Source organism: Acipenser ruthenus, chromosome 18, assembly GCF_902713425.1.
Source record: "Acipenser ruthenus chromosome 18, fAciRut3.2 maternal haplotype, whole genome shotgun sequence".
NCBI lineage: Eukaryota > Metazoa > Chordata > Actinopteri > Acipenseriformes > Acipenseridae > Acipenser > Acipenser ruthenus.
The window spans coordinates 13,086,966-13,107,969 of NC_081206.1; the positions used below are offsets into that span (position 1 = coordinate 13,086,966).

Here is a 21,004-nt window from a genome sequence, read left to right on the forward strand (position 1 = left end):
CGACAGCAGGGGAACCAGCAGGCATGCTCCTTCTGCTGGTGACGGTAATGGAGGCAAAACCAGCAGGAACTCTCCCTCTGCTGGTGGACACCTGGACCTTGGACGTTGGGCCTTCCCCCTCTTGGGCTCTGGCCACACCGACTCCCCCCTCTTGGGCTCTGGACGCACCAACTCCCCCCTCTTGGGCGCAGGACGTTCGGGCTCCTCCCACTCAGGCGCAGGACGTTCGGGCTCCTCCCACTCCAGGTCTGTGTCCGATAACACCTCCGGGCAGTGGTGCTCCTCATGCCCATACTGCATGCACTGGGTGCACCACTCCTCTTCCTCCCATGTCTTCCTTCCTCTCTGCCTCCTTCTTCTCCCCTCTATTTGCGTGGGGCAGATGGCCACTGTGTGCCCATATGCCCCACAGCCAGTGCACAACTCTGCCGCAAGACTTTTTAAAAACAACTCCCCGTCGTCATCTGCCTCCTCCTGGGCCAGGGCGTAGGGGCGTCCTGCCCAGTTGTGGCCATAGACTTCACCGTGCCCAAACCAGTCCGCTGGTAGCACTTCTGGGCAGGATCTCCATCGATGGTCCTGCATCTCGCACCATGAGCACCAGGGGAAAAGACTGGCTGGGTCCTCCAGCTGGGGTGGCTGTTGTTGCAGCAGCCTACATTTCTTCGGCTGCTGCATCTCCTGCCTTTGCCGCTGTCTGCTCTTCCTCCCCATTTAAATCAAGTTTCCAAAAAAAAACTCCCAAAATTCAAGAAAAAAAAAAAAAAAAAAATTACTGCTCTGAGCCTCCAGGTGGCGCTCTCCCGTTTCTGACACCAAATGTGACAGGATGGACCGAGGTTTGAGACTCAGAGACAGTTTTAAAGTTCAAAAATAAAGTTTTTAATAGACAAAAATACAAAATAAACTAGCACAAGGGCCAAACAAAGAGATTTAAACACAAAATACAAACACAAAACAAAAACTTACAAAATAAAGTTTCCAGGCTGGGCGTTGCCTTCACTGGAACCAAAAACTTACACAGCACAAACAAAACACTCTTCTTCTGGAACTCTCCTTCAACTCTCTCTCCTAGCCAGGGCCTCTCCCCTGGCTTTTATCCCCTGTGGCTGGAGCCCAATTATTCAATAATTACCGATTAGTCAATTAGGGCTCCAGCCACATTCTCACATGTTTTTCTGGCAGGGAGGAATTTTAACCCCCTCCCTGCCAGTCCCAACATTGATCATAAAGACGGGGCAGTACCCCGTCACATGCACATATTAACATTGATACTCTTATAGAGCCAGGGTGAACTGCACATATTAACATTGACACTCTTATAGAGCCAGGGTGAACTGCACATATTAACATTGATACTCTTATAGAGCCAGGGTGAACTGCACATATTAACATTGATACTCTTATAGAGCCAGGGTGAACTGCACATATTAACATTGACACTCTTATAGAGCCAGGGTGAACTGCACATATTAACATTGACACTCTTATAGAGCCAGGGTGAACTGCACATATTAACATTTCAGTAGTTCGGGACAAACACCAATCACAAAATGTTTTAGTACAAATATTTATTGTAGAGAATGCGGAGTATGCGATTTTACAGAAAAGTATGCTGTATATACACACATTCATTTGGCATCAAACCTAACTTGGTTTGAGGGTTTGTTGCCTGGCCGACTGGACAAGGCTGAGACCCCCAAAAAGAACAAGCCGGTCTCAATGCCACAATTAGAATTGCATATAGCCCACTTGAAGGTTTAGCCAACCTTTAACAAATGATCATCAGCACGCAGGAGAGGAAAACAAAACCAATTTTTGGGAAATAAACCTCTGGGAATCCATGGCTGATTCGATTGCCCTTCCTCCAGGCAGGCTACTAACGCTTAAGAGCACATTTCTGTAAAAGCATTTTTAGGCTCCATAATATTTGTTATAATGTAAACTTGATAAGCACTGGAGGATCAACAACCTAACCGTTTGATAAGAGAGTCTGGAACTCCGTGGGAAGAAGCTGCTACGATTCTGAAGGAATGACCGGAAAACTGCTCAGCTGCGAATCCGGACCTGGAAATAAATCGGGTGAAAAGGTGAAAGAACAAAAAATGTTGGGGGATGATTGTTCAGTTTTCATTAATAAACAGCGGGCCTGAGGGTGATGCGCCCTGAGAAAGATGGAGATGGATAAGAGAGATAGGGGTCATATGGGCCAACATAGGAGTTTAATTTATAAACAAATTGAAAAGCTTTCCCTAATCTTCCTGGTCAGTTTTACTTCTTTTGAGCAGGAAGGAAAGGGTATCAGATGAGGGATTGCTAGGTCAGAGATTAAGGGGTGAATCTGGGGGTTGAATTTGAGAGCGATGTAAACTCTGAGCAGCTATGGGAACCAATGAAGGCTAAGAGAAAGAGCTTTAAGTTTTTATCTAAAACAGACAGGAGTAGCTGGAGCAGATGAGAGGCACCAACAGAGTACGTTGATGGCGATAGGTAGGCAAGCAGGGGAGAAAGAGATTCTGATAGTTGAAGCCCTATGTGAGTTGCAGAGTGTAGAGCTGGGACACTGAAATTGAGTTGAGTTTATAGAAAAACTGGATGCCGGAAATTCAAATCTTATAGCTCTATTCTTAAGGGACATAATATAGGGTGACGCTACGGGCACTGAAAATGATGGAAAGGAATGTTGAATGCAAAGTAAAATTTAAAGCAATTCCAGGATGACCAGTACATTTGCAGTGATTGGGGAGTGATGCCGAGAAGAGTTGTTTCTTGAGCCTGCAGAATCAGGGAATGCAGCGGGTGGCTCACATAATGTCAGGTCTGAAAAGGGAGGAATCTGAGTTGGCAGGAGGTCGTCTTCGGGAGCTAATGTTCTGAATCTCTGCGTTTGGAAACGAGAAAGAGAATCAATTATATTCAGGTGGCCGAGAATGTGTTGAGCTCTGAAAATGAACTGATGAGTAACAGATAAACAGGTAATCCTTCTGAATATTCTCATTATATGGTGGGAGAATGAATGGCCTTGTTAAAGATTTAGACTAGGTGAATTATGTGAGCGGAGAAGAATGGATTTTGAGCCCAGGAAGACCCCCAAAAGGAATGCGGCTACAGCAAATGGACACATTTTGCGCAATGACGAGGAGTGATCAGTTATAGGAATGATGCTGAATTGGTCGAGCCATGGAGCAGAAAACCATTTACCCTTGTAGTATCCTCCAAAGCCAAGAGAGGGAGCTGCATCTCTGAACTGATGAATGTCTTTGTGCAGCAGGAGACAGTTGTTGTAAAAGAAAGTACTGCCATTCCTTTCTTTTAGTAGGAGCTCCCACGGGCGGAGTTCCTTGCGAAAAAAAAGGATCCATGAGTATGACATCGTTGAGGGAATCGACAGAAAGGATCAAATTGAGAGAAGGTAGGAGATGAAAGCTCTGCCTTGAGGATTTATCCTCATTGCGTAGAAATTGCAAAGCATATGACATGGTTTATTTAAATTTCCAGAAAGCTTTTGACAAAGTCCCACGTAAAAGATTAATTTCTCGAACTGAACGCAGTAGGGATTCGAGGAAATGCATGCACGTGGATTAGGGAGTAGTTAACATGTAGAAAACAGATGGTCTCCAGAGTATGCGGTATTGTGGCCCTGACTGATATTCAAAGAAATGGGAACGGTTTTAAAAGTGTTTGAATAAACTGCCGATAAGCTGAAAGAAGAAAAGCATCTCACAGAGAAGAGACCACTATGGGGTCCTGCTGGAGACCCATAGTGGCCAGGGAGGTCACTGCAGGGGCCTGCTGGATGCTTGCAGTGAGGGGAGGGTAACCTAAAAGGTTACATTTGGAAGACCGCTGGGAAGGGCAGAAGAGTCAATGGAAAAGCAGGGCCCTGCTGGGCAACCGTATGAGGTAAGGAATAGAAGGGGGCTGTGGGGCCCAGTTGAAGCTTGCAGCTGGTAGAAAACCGTTTGACAGAGAAGGGAGCACTATGGGGGCCTGCTGGACGCCCATAGTGGCCAGCGAGGTCACTGCAGGGGCCTGCTGGACGCCTGCATTGATGGGGGGTGGGGAACACGGGAGCAGCTGCTCCCAACTGTAATTACTGATTAGAGGAGACATCAAAATGGAGCGAGGTAACCAGTGGTGTACCGGAGGGATCAGTATTAGGTCCTCTGCTATTGCTAATCTGCATTAATGATTTAGATTCTGGTATAGTAAGCAAACTTGTTAAATTTGCAGACAACACAAAAATAGGAGGAGTGGCAAACACTGTTGCAGCAGCGAAGGTCATTCGAAATGATCTAGACAGCATTCAAAACTGGGAAAGCACATGGCAAATGACATTTAATAGAGAAGTGTAAAGTACTGCACACAGGCAATAAAAATGTGCATTATAAATATCATATGGAAGATACTGAAATTGAAGGAATCTTTGAAAAAGATTTTGACCTAGGAGTTTATGTTGACTCAGATATGTCACTATCTAGACAATATGGGGAAGCTGTAAAAAGGCCAACAAGATGCTCAGATATATTGTGAGAAGTTTTGAATTCAAATCAAGGGAAGTAATGTTAAAAATTTACAATGCATTAGTAAGACCTCAGCTAGAATATTGTGTTCAGTTCTAGTCACCTCGTTAAAAAGGATATTGCTGCTCTAGAAAGGGTGCAAGGAACAGCGACCAGAATAATCTTGGATTTAAAAGGCATGTCATATGCAGACAGGCTAAAAGAAATGAAGCTATTCAGACTTGAACAAAGAAGACTACGCGGTGATCTGATTCAAGCATTCAAAATCCTAAAAGGTATTGACATAGTCAACCCAGGAGACTTTTTAAACCAGGACCAGGGGTCAAAAATGGAAATTAGATAAAGGGGCATTCAGAACAGACAATAGGAGGCACTTTTTTTTATTTTTATTTATTTATTTTTTACACAGAGAATTGTGAGGGTCTGGAACCAGCTTAGTAATGTTGAAGCCGACACCCTGGGATCCTTCAAGATTCTTGATGATACTCTGCGATCAATAAGCTACTAACAACCAAACGAGCAAGATGGGCTGAATGGCCTCCTCTTGTTTGCAAATCCTCCCATGCTCCCATGTAGTTTAAATGGCCTAGGAGGGACAGAAGATTGCGTTTAGTAGGAGGGGGACCGGACAGAAAAGTGGAAATATAAAAAATACAATCCCCTGAGGACAGGCTCAATGGGCATGATTTTAAATGTGTTTGATATATTGGCTTTAGCCAGTCATGCGTTTTTCCCAGCAATTTTGATTAAGAATATAGCGTGGTCGATTTGCATATTGCAGGGAGCAATCTTCGTGAGGGACTGTTGATGCTGGGTGTGGTGGAGTTACGGTGAGCGGAAATGAAGGAAGTTATAGGTGGAATAGCACAGGTTCCTTCAATGAAGTTATTACAAATCTGGCAAAACAATCTCTGGATACAAATGCTCAAAACTGCTGATAAGCAGAAAGAAAAGCATTTCACAGAGAAAGAATTACTATGAGGGCCTGCTGGACGCCAATAGTGGCCAAAAAGGTCACTGCAGGAGCCTGGTGGATGCCTGCAGTGAGGGGAGGGAACCAGAAAGGTTATAGTTGGAGGTGAAGGGAGCACTATGGGGGCCTGCTGGACGCCCACAGTGGCCAGAGAGGTCACTGCAGTGAGGGGAGGGAACCAGAAAGGTTATAGTTGGAGGTGAAGGGAGCACTATGGGGGCCTGCTGGACGCCCATAGTGGCCAAAGAGGTCACTGCAGGGGCCTGCTGGACGCCTGCAGTGAGGGGAGGGAACCAGAAAGGTTATAGTTGGAGGTGAAGGGAGCACTATGGGGGCCTGCTGGACGCCCATAGTGGCCAAATGGGTCACTGCAGGGGCCTGCTGGACGCCTGCAGTGATGAGGGGGTGTAACCAGAAGGTTACAGATGCATATTATACAACAGTGGCGGGTGTCGAAACCCCAGGATAGATCGCGGGAGCAGCCGCTCCTAACTGTAAAAACAAACTCTGGATACAAATGCTCAAAACTGCTGAAGAGCAGAAAGAAAAGCATTTCACAGAGAAAGGATCACTATGAGGGCCTGCTGGACACCCATAGTGGCCAAAGAGGTCACTGCAGGGGCCTGCTGGACGCCTGCAGTGAGGGGAGGTAACCTGAAAGGTTATAGTTGGAGCCAGAATGCTCAGGAACTGCTGAATGAGCCTTTGATTGACAGGTGCGATGGTCCTGCTTTCGGATTTTTCCGGTAGTAGACGTGCTTCGTGGAGATGCAGTCGGTGCGTGCGAGGTGTTTCAAGTCCGCTTATAATAATACTAACCATAATGCGTGCATGTACGATGAAATCAAAACGCAACTGAGAGATAAGTGAAGAGGGTATTTATAGTGCTAACAATTTAATTAGCTAGCTAATGCGTAAATTGAATGATTCAATTTGGTGATGCGGAGATTGGTGTCTGACCCTCCTCCCGAACTTTAATTATAAATTTCATTGATACTCTTACAGAGCCAGGGTGAACTGCACATATTAACACTGACACTCTTATAGAGCCAGGGTGAACTGCACATATTAATGTAGCTTACATTTCCACGGTAACATTCCTATACAGAGTGACTAGGTAGAGTACAAACACTATTTTATTTCCACTTTATTATCTAGCTGTAGCCAACATGACCTATCCAGTGCTGAGTCCTTGGGACAGCACGCACACAGGCAGCATCTGTAAGGGTTTAAAGACCTTGATGGACGTCACACAGCATGACGTTGCAGTCATGTAGCTTTGCATGCACACAATATTGCAGTTCTGTTTGTTTTGTAGTGAAACCAGAGAAAGAGGGAAGTATTGTACTTCACCTCAACTCAGACAAACTGTTGCATTGATTTATGATTAAATATGTTCATAACCTGCAGTTTTCTTTGTTCTTGTTCCTGTTTTTAAATTGATTTTTAAATAAACTCTTTAGATTGATTTTAAGAAGACTCATTCATTATTTTTAAGAAGAACTCATTTAATACAATTATTATATATTCTATCCATCTGTGTAAACATTTGAAAATAAATGTAGATTCCAAAAGCTAAATCTACATATTGTCTGTTAATGTAAGAAGGTCTGTAGCAATTTATGAACAAAATGAATGGTTCTAAAATGTATATGAGCAAGCATACATCAGTAGCCTGTTCAACACTTTCTAGCTTCACAGTGTACTGTAGGCTATACAGCTTATCAGTGTATATATTGAAAAACGAAAAAAATACATAAACTGGCACAGCAAAAGACTATATAGAAACGTACCACTTTTTGACAGCGTACCATTTTCTGACCTTACACGGGTCATGTTTTGGTGCATGTACCACATTCTAACAATGTTCTACTTTCTGGCCCTACACCGGTACGAAATATGCGCTTGTCTAGATCTTACCAGTTCGACGCCGGCAACAACTCCAGTGTGAACAGACGTTGTAATACTGTTCCACAAAGATACCGGTATAAGATGCAAGTGTGAACAAGTTCTCAATTCTTATTGTGGTAAGCAATGGTTAAACACTTATTATAACATACAGTGCCTATAGTAAGTATTCACCCCCCTTGGACGTTTTCACAGTTTGTTGTGTTACAACCTGAAATCTTGATGCATTTAAATGGGATTTTTTTGTCCATTGATTTACACAACCTACTCAACACTTTGAAGAGGCAAGAGAATTTTTATTGTGAAATAATAGTTAATGAAAAATAAAAAAAAACCTGAAATGTCTTGGTTAGATAAATATTCACCCCCCTGAGTCAATACTTGGTAGAACCACCTTTGGCAGCAATTACAGCTGTAAGTCTTTTGGGGTAAGTCTCTACCAGGTTTGCACATCTGGATTGCAATATTTGCCCATTCTTCTTGGCAAAATTGTTCAAGCTCTGTCAAGTTGGATGGGGATCATTGGTGGACAGCAATCTTCAAGTCTTGCCACAGATTCTCAATCGGATTCAAGTCCGGGCTTTGACTGGGCCACTCTAGGACATTCACTTTCTTGTTTTTAAGCCACTTCAGGGTCGCTTTGGCTGCGTGCTTGGGGTCATTGTCCTGCTGAAAGGTGAATCTCCATCCAGTCTTAGGTCTTTTGCAGACTGAAGCAGGTTTTCCTCAAGGATTTGCCTGTATTTAGCTCCATCCATTTTGCCCTCTACCCTGACAAGCTTCCCAGTCCATCGATAAAAAGCATCCCCATAGCATGATGCTGCCACTACCATGCTTCACAGTAGGGATGGTGTTACCTGGATGATGTGCTGTGTTGGGTTTGCGCCAGACATAACGCTTTTTGTTCAATTTTTGTTTCATTGGACCACTGAACCTTTTCCCACATCTTTTCAGAGTCTCCCACATGACTTTTTGCAAATTCCAAGCGGGATTTTACATGGGCTTTTTTCAGAAATGGCTTCCTTCTTGCCACTCTTCCATACAGGCCAGATTTGTGGAGTACCTGAGCTATTGTTGACACATGGACAGTTTCTCCCATCTCAGCCATGCCCTTCTTACCCGGCTGCTCGGTTTTGGAGGAAGGCCTGCTCTAAGCAGATTCTGGGTGGTGCCATATACATTCCACTTCTTAATGATCGACTTGACTGTGCTCCAAAAATATATCTTTGATATCTTTTTATACCCCTCCCCTGATCTGCGCCTTTCCACAACTTTATCCTGGAGTTGTTTTGAAAGCTCCTTGGTCTTCATGGTAGTATCTTTGCTTTGAATGCACTACCCAACTGTGGGGCCTTACAGAGACAGGTGTATTTAATCTGAAATCATGTGAACCACTTTTATTGCACACAGATGGACTCCATTTAATTTATTGTGCGAATTCTGAAGACAATTGGTTGCACCTGAGCTTATTTAGGAGTGTCATAGCAAAGGGGGTGAATATTATTATTATTATTATTATTTATTTCTTAGCAGACGCCCTTATCCAGGGCGACTTACAATTGTTACAACATATCACATTATACATTATTTTTACATACAATTACCCATTTATACAGTTGGGTTTTTACTGGAGCAACCTTGAGTACCTTGCTCAAGGGTACAACAGCAGTGTCCCCACTGGGGATTGAACCCACAACCCTCCGGTCAAGAGTCCAGAGCCCTAACCACTACTCCACACTGCTGCCCTTATCTAATACTTATCTATGAAGACATTTCAGGTTTTTATTTTTTAATTGATTCGTTTTTTCACCACCACCCCGCCCCCTGCCATTTTTTCACACATTGAAAGTATTGAGTAGGTTGTGTAAATCAAAGGAAAAAAAATCCCATTGAAATGCATCAAGATTTCAGGTTGTAACACAACAAACTGTGAAAACGTCCAAGGGGGGTGAATACTTACTATAGGCACTGTAAGAACATAAGAAAGTTTACAAAAGAGAGGAGGCCATTCAGCCCATCTTGCTCGTTTGGTTGTTAGTAGCTTATTGATCCCAGAATCTCATCAAGCAGCTTCTTGAAGGATCCCAGGGTGTCAGCTTCAACAACATTACAACAAGTATTGTGCTTACGATGTACTGGAAAGTTTAATGTTTGGAAAAAAATGTTTGGTATTACTGTTTCTGTCATATAATATAATAAATACTGTAATCCAATTGCTAAATATGTAGGTCAATCTTTGTCTCTCAAGATATGAATTAGAAAGGTTTATTGATATTGCACACAGTGTGAATTGAAAAGGTTTATTGATACCGCACACAGTGTGAATTGAAAAGGTTTATTGATTCTGCAGATACTATTGCAGTTTGGGCTAAAAGAATGTAGATAGAGCCTTAATTTCTTTTTTTTATTTTTGTTTGAAATGTCTGTTTGTTATCACTCATACTGTACTAAACAACTTCTAAGATACCTTAAACGTTTTGAGCAAAGATACATTTTAATAATAATTCTTCCTGTAAACATTACACTGTGATATGTAAAAAACAATTAAAAAACCTGTTTCTGAAAAACTGCAAAACACCTGAACTGAAAACAATAAATAAATAAATACATCTAATGTTTTATCCAGTGGTAATATTATTATTATTTTTTTTTAATTTAGTAGTCGGCAATTGTTTTTTTTATTATTTTCTCCCAATTTAGAGTAGCCAATTATTTTTAGGCTCAGCTCACCGCAACAACCTCCGCAGTGACTCAGGAGCTGCGAAGACAAACACACGCTGTCCTCCGAAGCTGTCCTTATTTTTAAGACAAACATTTACCTTTGAGGTTCTAAGAACAAATGCTCAAAGGTTTTGTTTTACCATTGGCCTACTCCTTTGTCACTTTAACATTCTGTAGCATCTCAAGAGGAGTTTTGTCAAGTAGCTACCTGGCCCCTTTCCCTCAATTTCAGAAGATCCCTGTGCTTACCTGAAAAACTCATGAAAGGTAAGACTGAGTCAAGAACACAAACTAGCCTATTGCTCAGGCACCACATCATTGTTTAGCTCCTTATTGTACAAGACTACAGTGGACTTGGGTATTATTTGTAAATGTCACCCGTAACTTGAAACACTCAAGTGAAAAAACTTGAAACACTCAAGTGAAAAAAAAAAATAGCTTAATTAATCCTTAAAGAGCCTATGACATGGAATTTGACTTTTACCAAAAACATAAAAAATAATATTATCAGGTCTCACTTGAACATATAATCACATTCATTTTACCAAATTATGTTTAATCGTGCTACAATTAATCTATTAATACCCGGAAATACACAGAGGGCGATCTCCATTTCCTGGTTTAGGGCCAGGAGACTGTGATGTCAAAGAGGGAGATACCCGCAGGGTCCTTGCATCTGCCAGTATGGCTGACAGGGACAGTGAAAGTGAGAGTAGCCACATTTTATCAGTTTCAGACACCTCTTATGAATGTGAATCATGTAGTGATGGATCTATTGTAGAGAGAGAAAACGTATTGTCTCCCTATCAATTCAAGCTGTATGCCTCCGAATCAGAAGGGTCAAACTCGGAGAGAGACTCCAACAACACCAACGCGGATGGGCAGGAGGGACAGCAGATGTCCGCAGAGAATCATTATCTTGGCAACACGGAATGGTCATATTACCCAATATTGTATAGTTATGTCAGTCCTTTAGTTAACAATATTAATACATGAATTATGGATACTAGCAGAATAACCGAATGCTGTGGATTGCTACTGGCATGTATTTAACACATCTCTCTCTATATACATATGTACAGTATATTAAGGATGTGCACATTTTTGGTTTTTATGATTTATGTCTCCAGACAATGACGACAATCATTGTTAGCCTGGCTGCAGAGAGGTTTGGCACGGAGGAGTAGAAAACAGTGAAGGCGCCATACAACATGAGCAAGAGAGCGGCAAAGATCCAACAGATAAAGCAGGAGTTGAGGACCGTGAGACGACAGTTTAAGGAGGCGAGTGAGGAAGAGAGAGGAGCCCTTTTAGAGCTACGCAACATCATCATTGAGAAGCTCATAACCTTGCAGAGAGCTGAGTGGCATAGAAGGCGCAGGAAAGAGAGGGCCAGGAAGCGGGCTGCCTTTTTAGCAAATCCATTTGGATTCACCAAACAGCTGCTAGGGCCGAAGCGAAGTGGCCACCTTACCTGCTCCAAAGATGAGATCGACAACCATCTCCGTAGCACTTATAGTGACACGGCCAGAGAGCAAGAGCTGGAGCACTGCAAGGCCTTGATAGTTCCACCAGTACCAACCACGGAGTTCGACGAGAAGGAGCCCAGTTGGAAGGAGGTACAGGAGGTTGTCAAGAGGGCAAGAGCAAGCTCAGCCCCTGGACCGAGTGGTGTGCCCTACAAGGTCTACAAACGCTGCCCGAAGCTACTACATCGGCTCTGGAGAATCTTGAAGGTGATCTGGAGGAGGGGCAAAGTCGCTCAACATTGGAGATGTGCAGAAGGTGTATGGATTCCGAAGGAGGAGAACTCGAAGGACATCGACCAGTTCAGAACCATCTCGCTGCTCAGTGTTGAAGGAAAGATATTTTTCAGCGTTGTGGCCAGGCGTCTGACAGAATACCTCCTGAAGAATTTCTACATTGACACATCAGTCCAGAAGGAGGGATCCCGAAGGTGCCAGGGTGCCTGGAGCACACAGGGGTGGTCACGCAGCTAATCAGGGAAGCCCGGGAGAACAGAGGAGACCTTGTTGTGCTGTGGTTGGACCTCACGAACGCCTATGGCTCCATACCCCACAAACTGGTTGAAGTGGCTTTGGATCGGCACCATGTCCCAGGTAAGATCAGGGATCTCATACTGGACTACTACAACAGTTTCAGTTTGAGAGTCACCTCAGGGTCCATAACATCAGAATGGCACATGCTTGAGAAGGGAATCATCACTGGCTGCACCATTTCAGTGATCCTGTTCGCCCTTGTCATGAACATGCTGGTGAAGTCAGCTGAGGTGGAATGCAGAGGCCTGTTGACCAAGTCTGGTGTGCGACAACCTCCTATCAGAGCCTTCATGGATGACCTGACCGTGACAACAACATCTGTCCCAGGAAGTAGGTGGATTCTGAAGGGATTGGAAAAGCTTGTCACCTGGGCACGGATGAGCTTCAAGCCAGCAAAGTACAGATCCCTGGAGCTGAAGAGGGGGAAGACGGTGGACAAGTTCCGCTTCGCCATCGGAGACGCACAGATTCCATCCGTCACAGAGAAACCGGTAAAGAGTCTGGGCAAGATGTTTGACAGCAGCCTGAGGGATACAGCATCAATCCAGATGACCAACCAGGAGCTGGAAGCGTGGTTGGCTGTAGTGGACAAGTCAGGTCTACCTGGTAAGTTCACGGCCTGGATATACCAACATGATGTCCTCCCACGGATCCTCTGGCCCCTCCTCGTTTACGAGGTCCCGATTTCCATAGTCGAGGGATTCGAGAGAAGGGTCAGTAGCTACCTTCGCAAGTGGCTGGGATTACCGCGAAGCCTGAGCAGCATCGCCCTGTACGGTCAGAAGAACAAGCTAAAGCTACCCATCAGCAGCCTGAATGAGGAATTCATGGGAGGTGCTGCAATACAGGGAGTCAAGCGACCCAAAAGTCTCCCAAGCCGGTATAGAGGTGAGGACAGGGAGAAAGTGGAGGGCTCAGGATGCAGTGGAGCAGGCTGAGTCACGGCTACGGCACAGCGTGCTGGTGGGTACGGTGACTCCCGGAAAAGCTGGCCTTGGTAGCATTATAACACCACGCTATGACAAGGCCCAAGGGAAAGACAGATGGAAGCTAGTGCAGCAGGAGGTGCGAGCAGCAGTCGAGGAGGAGCGAGCCAGCAGGATGGTTGGAATGCGGCAACAAGGAGCCTGGACAAAATGGGAGCAAGCGGTGGAGCGAAAGGTCACATGGTCTGAGCTTTGGAAGGCCGAGCCCCATCGCATCAAGTTCATGATCCAGGCAGTCTACGTTGTTTTACCAAGCCCATCCAACCTGTTCTGCTGGGGCAAGGTCGATTCACCATCATGCCCGCTGTGCCTGAAGAGAGGAACCCTTGAGCACATCCTCAGCTGCTGCTCAAAAGCCCTAGGCGAAGGTCGCTATCGCTGGCACCATGACAGAGCCATAGCAGATGCCATTTGCAGTGGAATTAGCCACTGCAAGCTCTTCCGACCAGCGAAACAGGCCATCGCTTTTGTCAGAACTGGGGAAAAGCCAACACCAGCTGCTAGAACTTCCACAGGTCTTCTCGCAACAGCTCAAGACTGGGAGTTGAAAGTTGACCTGGGAAAGCAGTTTAAGTCCCCAGACACCATCACAGTGACGACACTGAGGCCTCACCGTCCCTTGGGAGGATCGCATTGAGGAGGCGAACGAAAGAAAGAGGGCAAAGTACAAGGACCTGGTGGAGCAGTGCCGCAGTCAGGGGTGGAGAGCAAGATGTGAGCCCGTTGAAGTGGGCTGCAGAGGGTTCGCTGGACAATCCCTCTACAGGGCCTATAGCCTACTGGGCATCACAGGGGCCAACAGGAGGAAGGCCATTAAGACCGCCACAGAGGCAGCTGAAAGAGCCTCTAGGTGGCTGTGGATCAGGAGGAATGACCCGTGGGTGAAGTAGACACGCTACTTGGACCCAAGTCGGGGCTTGATCAACTCCGGCTGGGTCGCCTGGGCGAGGGTGTATGATGTTGAAAGACCCGAAACACCCGATGACCTCAGGTTACATCACTGATGATATGTCCAAGTGCATCATAAGATGTGTATTTTAAATTCAATGCCATGTTGTTGTTTTTTTGTTTGTTTTTTAATGAATTAATTGTTAATACTGTATTTCACTAACAGTTTATTGTGGCATTGACATACTAAAATCTCTGAGCCAGGTTGCTTAGTAACTGGTTTAGAAACTGAAACTGTCGCACCGGTAGTGTTTAATGTAAAACTTACCTGAGACACCTCCCGTTTATGAAACGCCTTTCTTGGTCGTTTCTTTGGGGACCCACATCAATGCCAGCAGCTTGCTGTTGCTTCAGAATGGTTGGAACCGTGGTTGATTTTAAAATACGCCTTCTTTTTACATCCAGGCCCATCTCTGCCATCATCATCAGTCTTTCTTCAAAGCTATCTGACGCGAAATGCATACCACATATGTAGGTGTGCCAGTTTGACACATAGCAATTCGTGCTGGGTGTTTGAACTTTTTTTTATCGGAAAACGGTGAATATTAATATTCTTTTGTTCAACCAGCTACAACACAAATACGAGGCATTCTATTATTAAAAAGTGGCCTGTCTCTGTGAATGTTAATCTGTTTTTTGTTCACCGTCTCCCTCTGTGATGTCATTACCGGTATCCTGAGGCTGCTTCAAAACCGAGACAGGAAGTTATGCCCATCACATTAAAATTAGCATTTTATTTAAAAAAATGTATCACTGCCAACAATCTCGTTTGGGAATACTTGTTAGTCATACATGTTTCTTAAAAATGGTTCGGAGGGTGTCATAGGCACTTGTGACAGAAATACAATGAGTTCTGGTGATAAATCTTCCTCCCGACCTGTGAGGGCGCTAAAGAACGGGAGGAGAAGTATCTGGAAGGGCTGGCCTGACAGTTCGTTTCCGGGACCGGAAAGTGGGTCAGCCTGGAAGGAAGCGAGACTCTGTTGTAAGACCGTATTGATTTGACAGGTAAACAAGGGGCAGCTGCAAGTAATAAGGCAGCTGCAACCGTTTACCTAGATATCATGCGGGATTACATATAGGGGCCAGGGTAACGCTGTTCTTTTCCTTCGTTTGGGTTAAACGTTTGGAGAGAGAAGGATCGAGAGAGGAGCTCTCATCGTTAAAAAGAAATAATTACGTGTTGTGTTGTGTTGTGTTTGTCTGTGTAATTGTCTGTGTTTTTCACCACCAGACAGTTAAAGCACTACTCCGGAGCTGTCGCCAAGGGTCAGCACTATCCGGAGCACCACTGCACCCCGCACTATCTGTGTTTGCCCCAGCAATACTGCACTCACCCAGGACTGGTGACCGTCTGTTTGTTTTTGTTCAGGACTGTGCCTTGTTTATTGTTATCCCCGTGCGTTACACATCGTTGTGTATCGCCGGGGATTTAGTTGCTTTGCGGTCACCAGACCTGGAAAAAAGAATAAAGCACTGTTTTCACTGGAATACCGTTGTCTGCCTGTCACTCCTGCACCGCATCACCGCTACACCTGTTCCCCTTACTTACCACTTTGCCACACGTGGTGTCAGACTACGGGATCATGGACCGCAACGCACTGGCGGAGCTGCTGCAGGCGCTGGAGAGCAGGCGCGACGCAGAGGAGAGAAGGAGGGAGGAGCGCTACACGGCGCTCATTGAACGGGTAGGGCTGGCCGTTGCTGCAGCGACGACCCCTACCACAACACCGCTGATGTCGCCCCCGAAGGCACGGGCAATGAAGATGTCGGCGGAGGATGACCCGGAGGCGTATTTGGTGGCGTTCGAGCGGCTGGCTACCGCGGCGGCTTGGCCGCGGGAGTTCTGGGCCAGCCAGTTGGGACCCTGCCTGATTGGGGAGGCTCAGGCAGCCTACCAAGCCATGAGCGACCATCACGCCACCGATTATGACCTGGTCAAGCAGGCTATCCTCCGCCGGCTGAACATCACCACAGAGACCCACCGGGCGCGGTTTAGGGAGTACCGGAGAGCCCCGGAGACACGCCCCAGGGTGGTTGCAGAGCGGTTGTGCGACCACATGGTGCATTGGCTGACCCCCGGGAAGAAGACCGCCCAGCAGATGGGGGAAGCCATTGTGGTAGAGCAATTCTGCCATGTGGTCGGCGCCGAAACCCAGGCGTGGATACGGCGCCACAACCCCGACACCCTGGAGGAGGCGGTCAAACTGGCCGAAGACTTCGAGGACTCCCTGACCTCTGCCCGGATCGGGATCCTGTCGGCCCCTGCCCTTCGGAGCAGCCGACCTCTCCCTCCCTCTCCTCCAACACCACCACCACCACCCCCCACGTTCCAGGGACCCAGACCTCCCAGAGCACCGACCCCATTGGGCCCCCTTGCCTCCCCCCCATGGAGACCAAGGTTGGCCCCCAGCTGGGGTAGAGGTGCTGCCCCTGCCCCGTTGCCATACCAGCAGCGGGACAGATTTCTGACCTATGCCCCCTCTGTCCCTCCTATCTGTTTTAGGTGCCACCAGCCGGGACATCTGGCCAGGTCATGCCCCGCTGCCATGGAGTGTGACGTGGCCGCGTGCAATTGGGCACCTGAAACTGGTAAGCGTGGGGAATATGGTCGGGAGGGGCCTTGTTTGATTAATGTTGTGTTAGGGAATGTGAAAACCCACGCATTAGTGGACACAGGGTGTGAGCAAACCTTGATTAGGACAGCTCTCCTGGGCGGTGTGTCGTGGCGGCCACGAGGTCAGGTGGCCATCTCCTGTATCCATGGAGACACGGCGGCATACCCCACATTAAAAGTATATTTATCGGTAGGACCGATAAAACGTCACCTTGTAGTCGGGGTGGCGGAAAGGTTGCCACACCCAGTTATTCTGGGTCGAGACTGGCCAAAATTCAAAGAATTGATGCAAACAATGGCAGTCTCAGCCACACACGTAAACGTGGCAGAAAAAAAAAAAAGAGGAACGAATTGGTGATGTGTTTCCTTTTCACACTGAAATGTTTTCCCCTCTTTTCCGTCCTAGAAAAACAAATAAGGAGAGACGGACCGCGAAATGGGAGGGAGCATTTGTGAGACAAGGCTGGGGTCTGGTGGGAGAGTGCTGCAATGGTAACAAACGCCAGTCGAAGGGAGTGGGAACGCAGTGTGACCGAGAGAGCGAGGTTACTGGACCGACTAGAGCAGAGGTTATTCCAGCCCCTCTCAATGTACCGGACCCGTGGTACTCAAGCGCGGACCTAGTGTGGGGCCAACAAAACGACCCGTCACTGGTGCACGCTTGGGGGCAGGTCCGGTCCATTGAAGGTAAGGATGTTGACGGCGCTGGGGCGCTAGTATATCCACATTTCAGTATCAAGGGGCAATTACTATATAGGGTAAACCTAGCCGCGGGCACAGGACAGCCTGTAACACAATTGTTGGTTCCCCCGTCTTGTCGGACCGAGGTCATGAGGCTGGCGCATGATATCCCTTTTGCGGGGCACCTCGGAGCCGAGAAGACGAGGGAACGGATATTGGCTCGATTCTATTGGGTAGGTCTTCATACTGATGTGTCGAGATATGTAGCCACCTGCCCAGACTGCCAGCGAGTAGCGCCGGGTCGAGTGCGCCCCGCCCCTTTGGTCCCACTGCCGATTATTTCCACTCCTTTCGAGCGCATTGCAATGGACATAGTCGGCCCTTTGCTACCTTCTGACTCCGGGTATACGCACATTTTAGTAGTGGTGGATTATGCAACGCGATACCCGGGGGCAGTTCCATTGAGGTCCACTAGTGCCGCTGCAATAGCCACCGAGTTAGCACAGATTATGGCCAGAGTAGGGATCCCCAAGGAGATTTTGACCGATCACGGAACTAACTTTTTGTCCAATACGTTACAGCAGGTGTACAAAATATTAAAAATACGTCCCATCAGGACGTCCGTTTATCATCCACAATCGGACGGTCTGGTGGAACGTTTTAATCAGACCTTAAAGTCGATGCTGAGGCGATTTGTGACACAAGAGCAGAAACATTGGGCATCACTTCTCCCCTACCTCCTTTTTGCAGTGAGAGAAGTGCCGCAGAGTTCAACGGGGTTCTCCCCCTTTGAGCTCCTGTATGGCCGGCAGCCTCGCGGCATTCTCGACCTGCTGAGAGAGGGGTGGGAGGAGCACAAAGGCTCGTCTAAAAATGTAGTGAAGTATGTGCTCCTACTCCGAGATCGCCTGGATTTGGTCGGTCGTTTGGCGCAAGACAACCTCAGATCGGCTCAGCACCGACAAGAGCAGCATTATAACAAAAATGCACGGATTCGAACCTTTCGACCAGGGGACAAGGTAATGCTGCTACTTCCCTCATCAGAGTCAAAACTGTGTGCTAAATGGCAGGGGCCGTATGAGGTGATTCGGGCTATAGGGAAAGTAAATTATGAAATTAGACAGCCCGATCGCCGGAATGAACGTGAAATTTACCACATTAATTTGTTGAAGCCCTGGCAGGCAAGAGAGGTCTTATTTATAGCCCCAGGCAATATGGAGGATGATTTAGGTCCCTGTCCAGAGACCCCGAGCACAAGAGCGATTTCAATGGGGGAACAATTAGTTCCGGATCAGCAAAGAGAGCTGCGTAAGCTTATTGAGGAGTTCAGCGATGTTTTTTCTGATGTGCCCGGCAGGACGAACTTAGTTGAATATGACATTATCTCTCCCCCAGGTGTCACAGTGCGAGAGAGACCGTACCGGATCCCGGAAAGTCGACGAAGTGGCGTTCGCAAAGAGGTACGGGATATGCTCGAGCTTGGAGTGATTGAACCTTCCAGGAGCGAGTGGTGCAGTCCTATTGTAATAGTGGCTAAGAAGGACGGCACCAACCGCTTCTGCGTAGATTTCAGAAAGGTGAATGCTATTGCCAAGTTCGATGCGTATCCCATGCCTCGGGTCGACGAACTTTTAGACAGACTGGGAAAAGCGAGGTTTATTTCCACTCTGGACCTGACGAAGGGATACTGGCAAATCCCTCTAACCCGCAGCTCCAGAGAGAAAACCGCATTTTCAACACCAGAGGGGCTGTTTCACTTTAAAACCATGCCGTTTGGGCTACATGGTGCGCCCGCTGCCTTTCAGAGACTGATGGACCAGGTTTTACGCCCACATCATGAATATGCAGCAGCGTATATTGATGACGTGGTGATTTACAGCTCCACCTGGCGAGAGCATTTGGCTAGGGTTGCAGCCGTTCTTCAGTCTCTAAGGGCAGCCCGGCTGACAGCTAACTTGAGGAAATGTGCGTTTGCCAAGACAGAGACTCAATATTTGGGATTTGTAATGGGAAATGGAAGGGTGAAACCTGTGGTCACCAAAATCCAGGCTTTGGTTGATGCAGCGATCCCCAAAACCAAGACTCAGGTGAGGTCACTACTGGGCTTAGCCGGTTATTACCGCCGCTTCATCCCCGAGTACGCCACAGTGGTTAACCCGTTAGTCGACCTCACCAAAAAGAGTGCTCCAAATTTAATTAAATGGTCAGCTGAGTGTCAGGGGGCGTTTGATACGATTAAGCGTAAACTTTGCCAGGCCCCCACTCTTATTACCCCAGATTTCACCAAGAGATTCATCCTCCACACCGACGCCTCGGATGTAGGTTTGGGTGCAGTCTTGTCCCAAAAAGTAGCTGGAGTAGAACACCCGATATTGTACCTGAGCAAAAAAATGTTACCTCGGGAGCGTAACTACTCCGTAGTCGAAAAAGAGTGTTTGGCCATTAAATGGGCTACTCACTCTTTACGATACTACCTGCTGGGACACTCATTTGATCTTGTCACAGACCACGCCCCACTCCAGTGGTTAAGCACCATGAAGGACAGCAATGCCCGGATAACTCGGTGGTATCTGGCATTGCAGCCCTTCATGTACCATATGGTACACCGTGCGGGGAAAGACCACCAAAATGCGGATTATTTTTCCCGGGAGGGGGGAGCAATGGGAAAGGTAGATTTAGCCGAGTGTTCCTTCGGCTCCACTCTGAGCGGTGGGATATGTGACAGAAATACAATGAGTTCTGGTGATAAATCTTCCTCCCGACCTGTGAGGGCGCTAAAGAACGGGAGGAGAAGTATCTGGAAGGGCTGGCCTGACAGTTCGTTTCCGGGACCGGAAAGTGGGTCAGCCTGGAAGGAAGCGAGACTCTGTTGTAAGACCGTATTGATTTGACAGGTAAACAAGGGGCAGCTGCAAGTAATAAGGCAGCTGCAACCGTTTACCTAGATATCATGCGGGATTACATATAGGGGCCAGGGTAACGCTGTTCTTTTCCTTCGTTTGGGTTAAACGTTTGGAGAGAGAAGGATCGAGAGAGGAGCTCTCATCGTTAAAAAGAAATAATTACGTGTTGTGTTGTGTTGTGTTTGTCTGTGTAATTGTCTGTGTTTTTCACCACCAGACAGTTAAAGCACTACTCCGGAGCTGTCGCCAAGGGTCAGCACTATCCGGAGCACCACTGCACCCCGCACTATCTGTGTTTGCCCCAGCAATACTGCACTCACCCAGGACTGGTGACCGTCTGTTTGTTTTTGTTCAGGACTGTGCCTTGTTTATTGTTATCCCCGTGCGTTACACATCGTTGTGTATCGCCGGGGATTTAGTTGCTTTGCGGTCACCAGACCTGGAAAAAAGAATAAAGCACTGTTTTCACTGGAATACCGTTGTCTGCCTGTCACTCCTGCACCGCATCACCGCTACACCTGTTCCCCTTACTTACCACTTTGCCACAGCACTTTAAATAATTTCCTATATGGCTATATCGATTGGGGTGGAGGAATTTTCACACATCGGCCCTGGCCGGTCGTGGACGCTTGTTCTGGCCTGGTTTACGATGAAGTTCCAGATGTGCCAGACCTGGTCAAAGAA

General features: G+C 46.9%; 1 protein-coding gene and 1 pseudogene across 1 annotated transcript; both read left to right on the forward strand.

Annotated features, from left to right (window-relative positions):
• Nucleotides 1-11,255: 11,255 nt before the first annotated feature.
• LOC131698544 (uncharacterized) lies at nt 11,256-14,129 on the forward strand (annotated as a pseudogene).
• Nucleotides 14,130-14,990: 861 nt separating this feature from the next.
• Nucleotides 14,991-20,822, forward strand: LOC131698627 (zinc finger protein 446-like). The gene is made up of 2 exons (XM_058991237.1): nt 14,991-16,711; nt 20,538-20,822. The coding sequence occupies exons 1-2, from the start codon at nt 15,706-15,708 to the stop codon at nt 20,543-20,545; spliced, it is 1,014 nt and encodes a 337-aa protein (XP_058847220.1). The 5' UTR covers nt 14,991-15,705; the 3' UTR covers nt 20,546-20,822.
• The last annotated feature ends 182 nt before the right edge of the window (nt 20,823-21,004 follow it).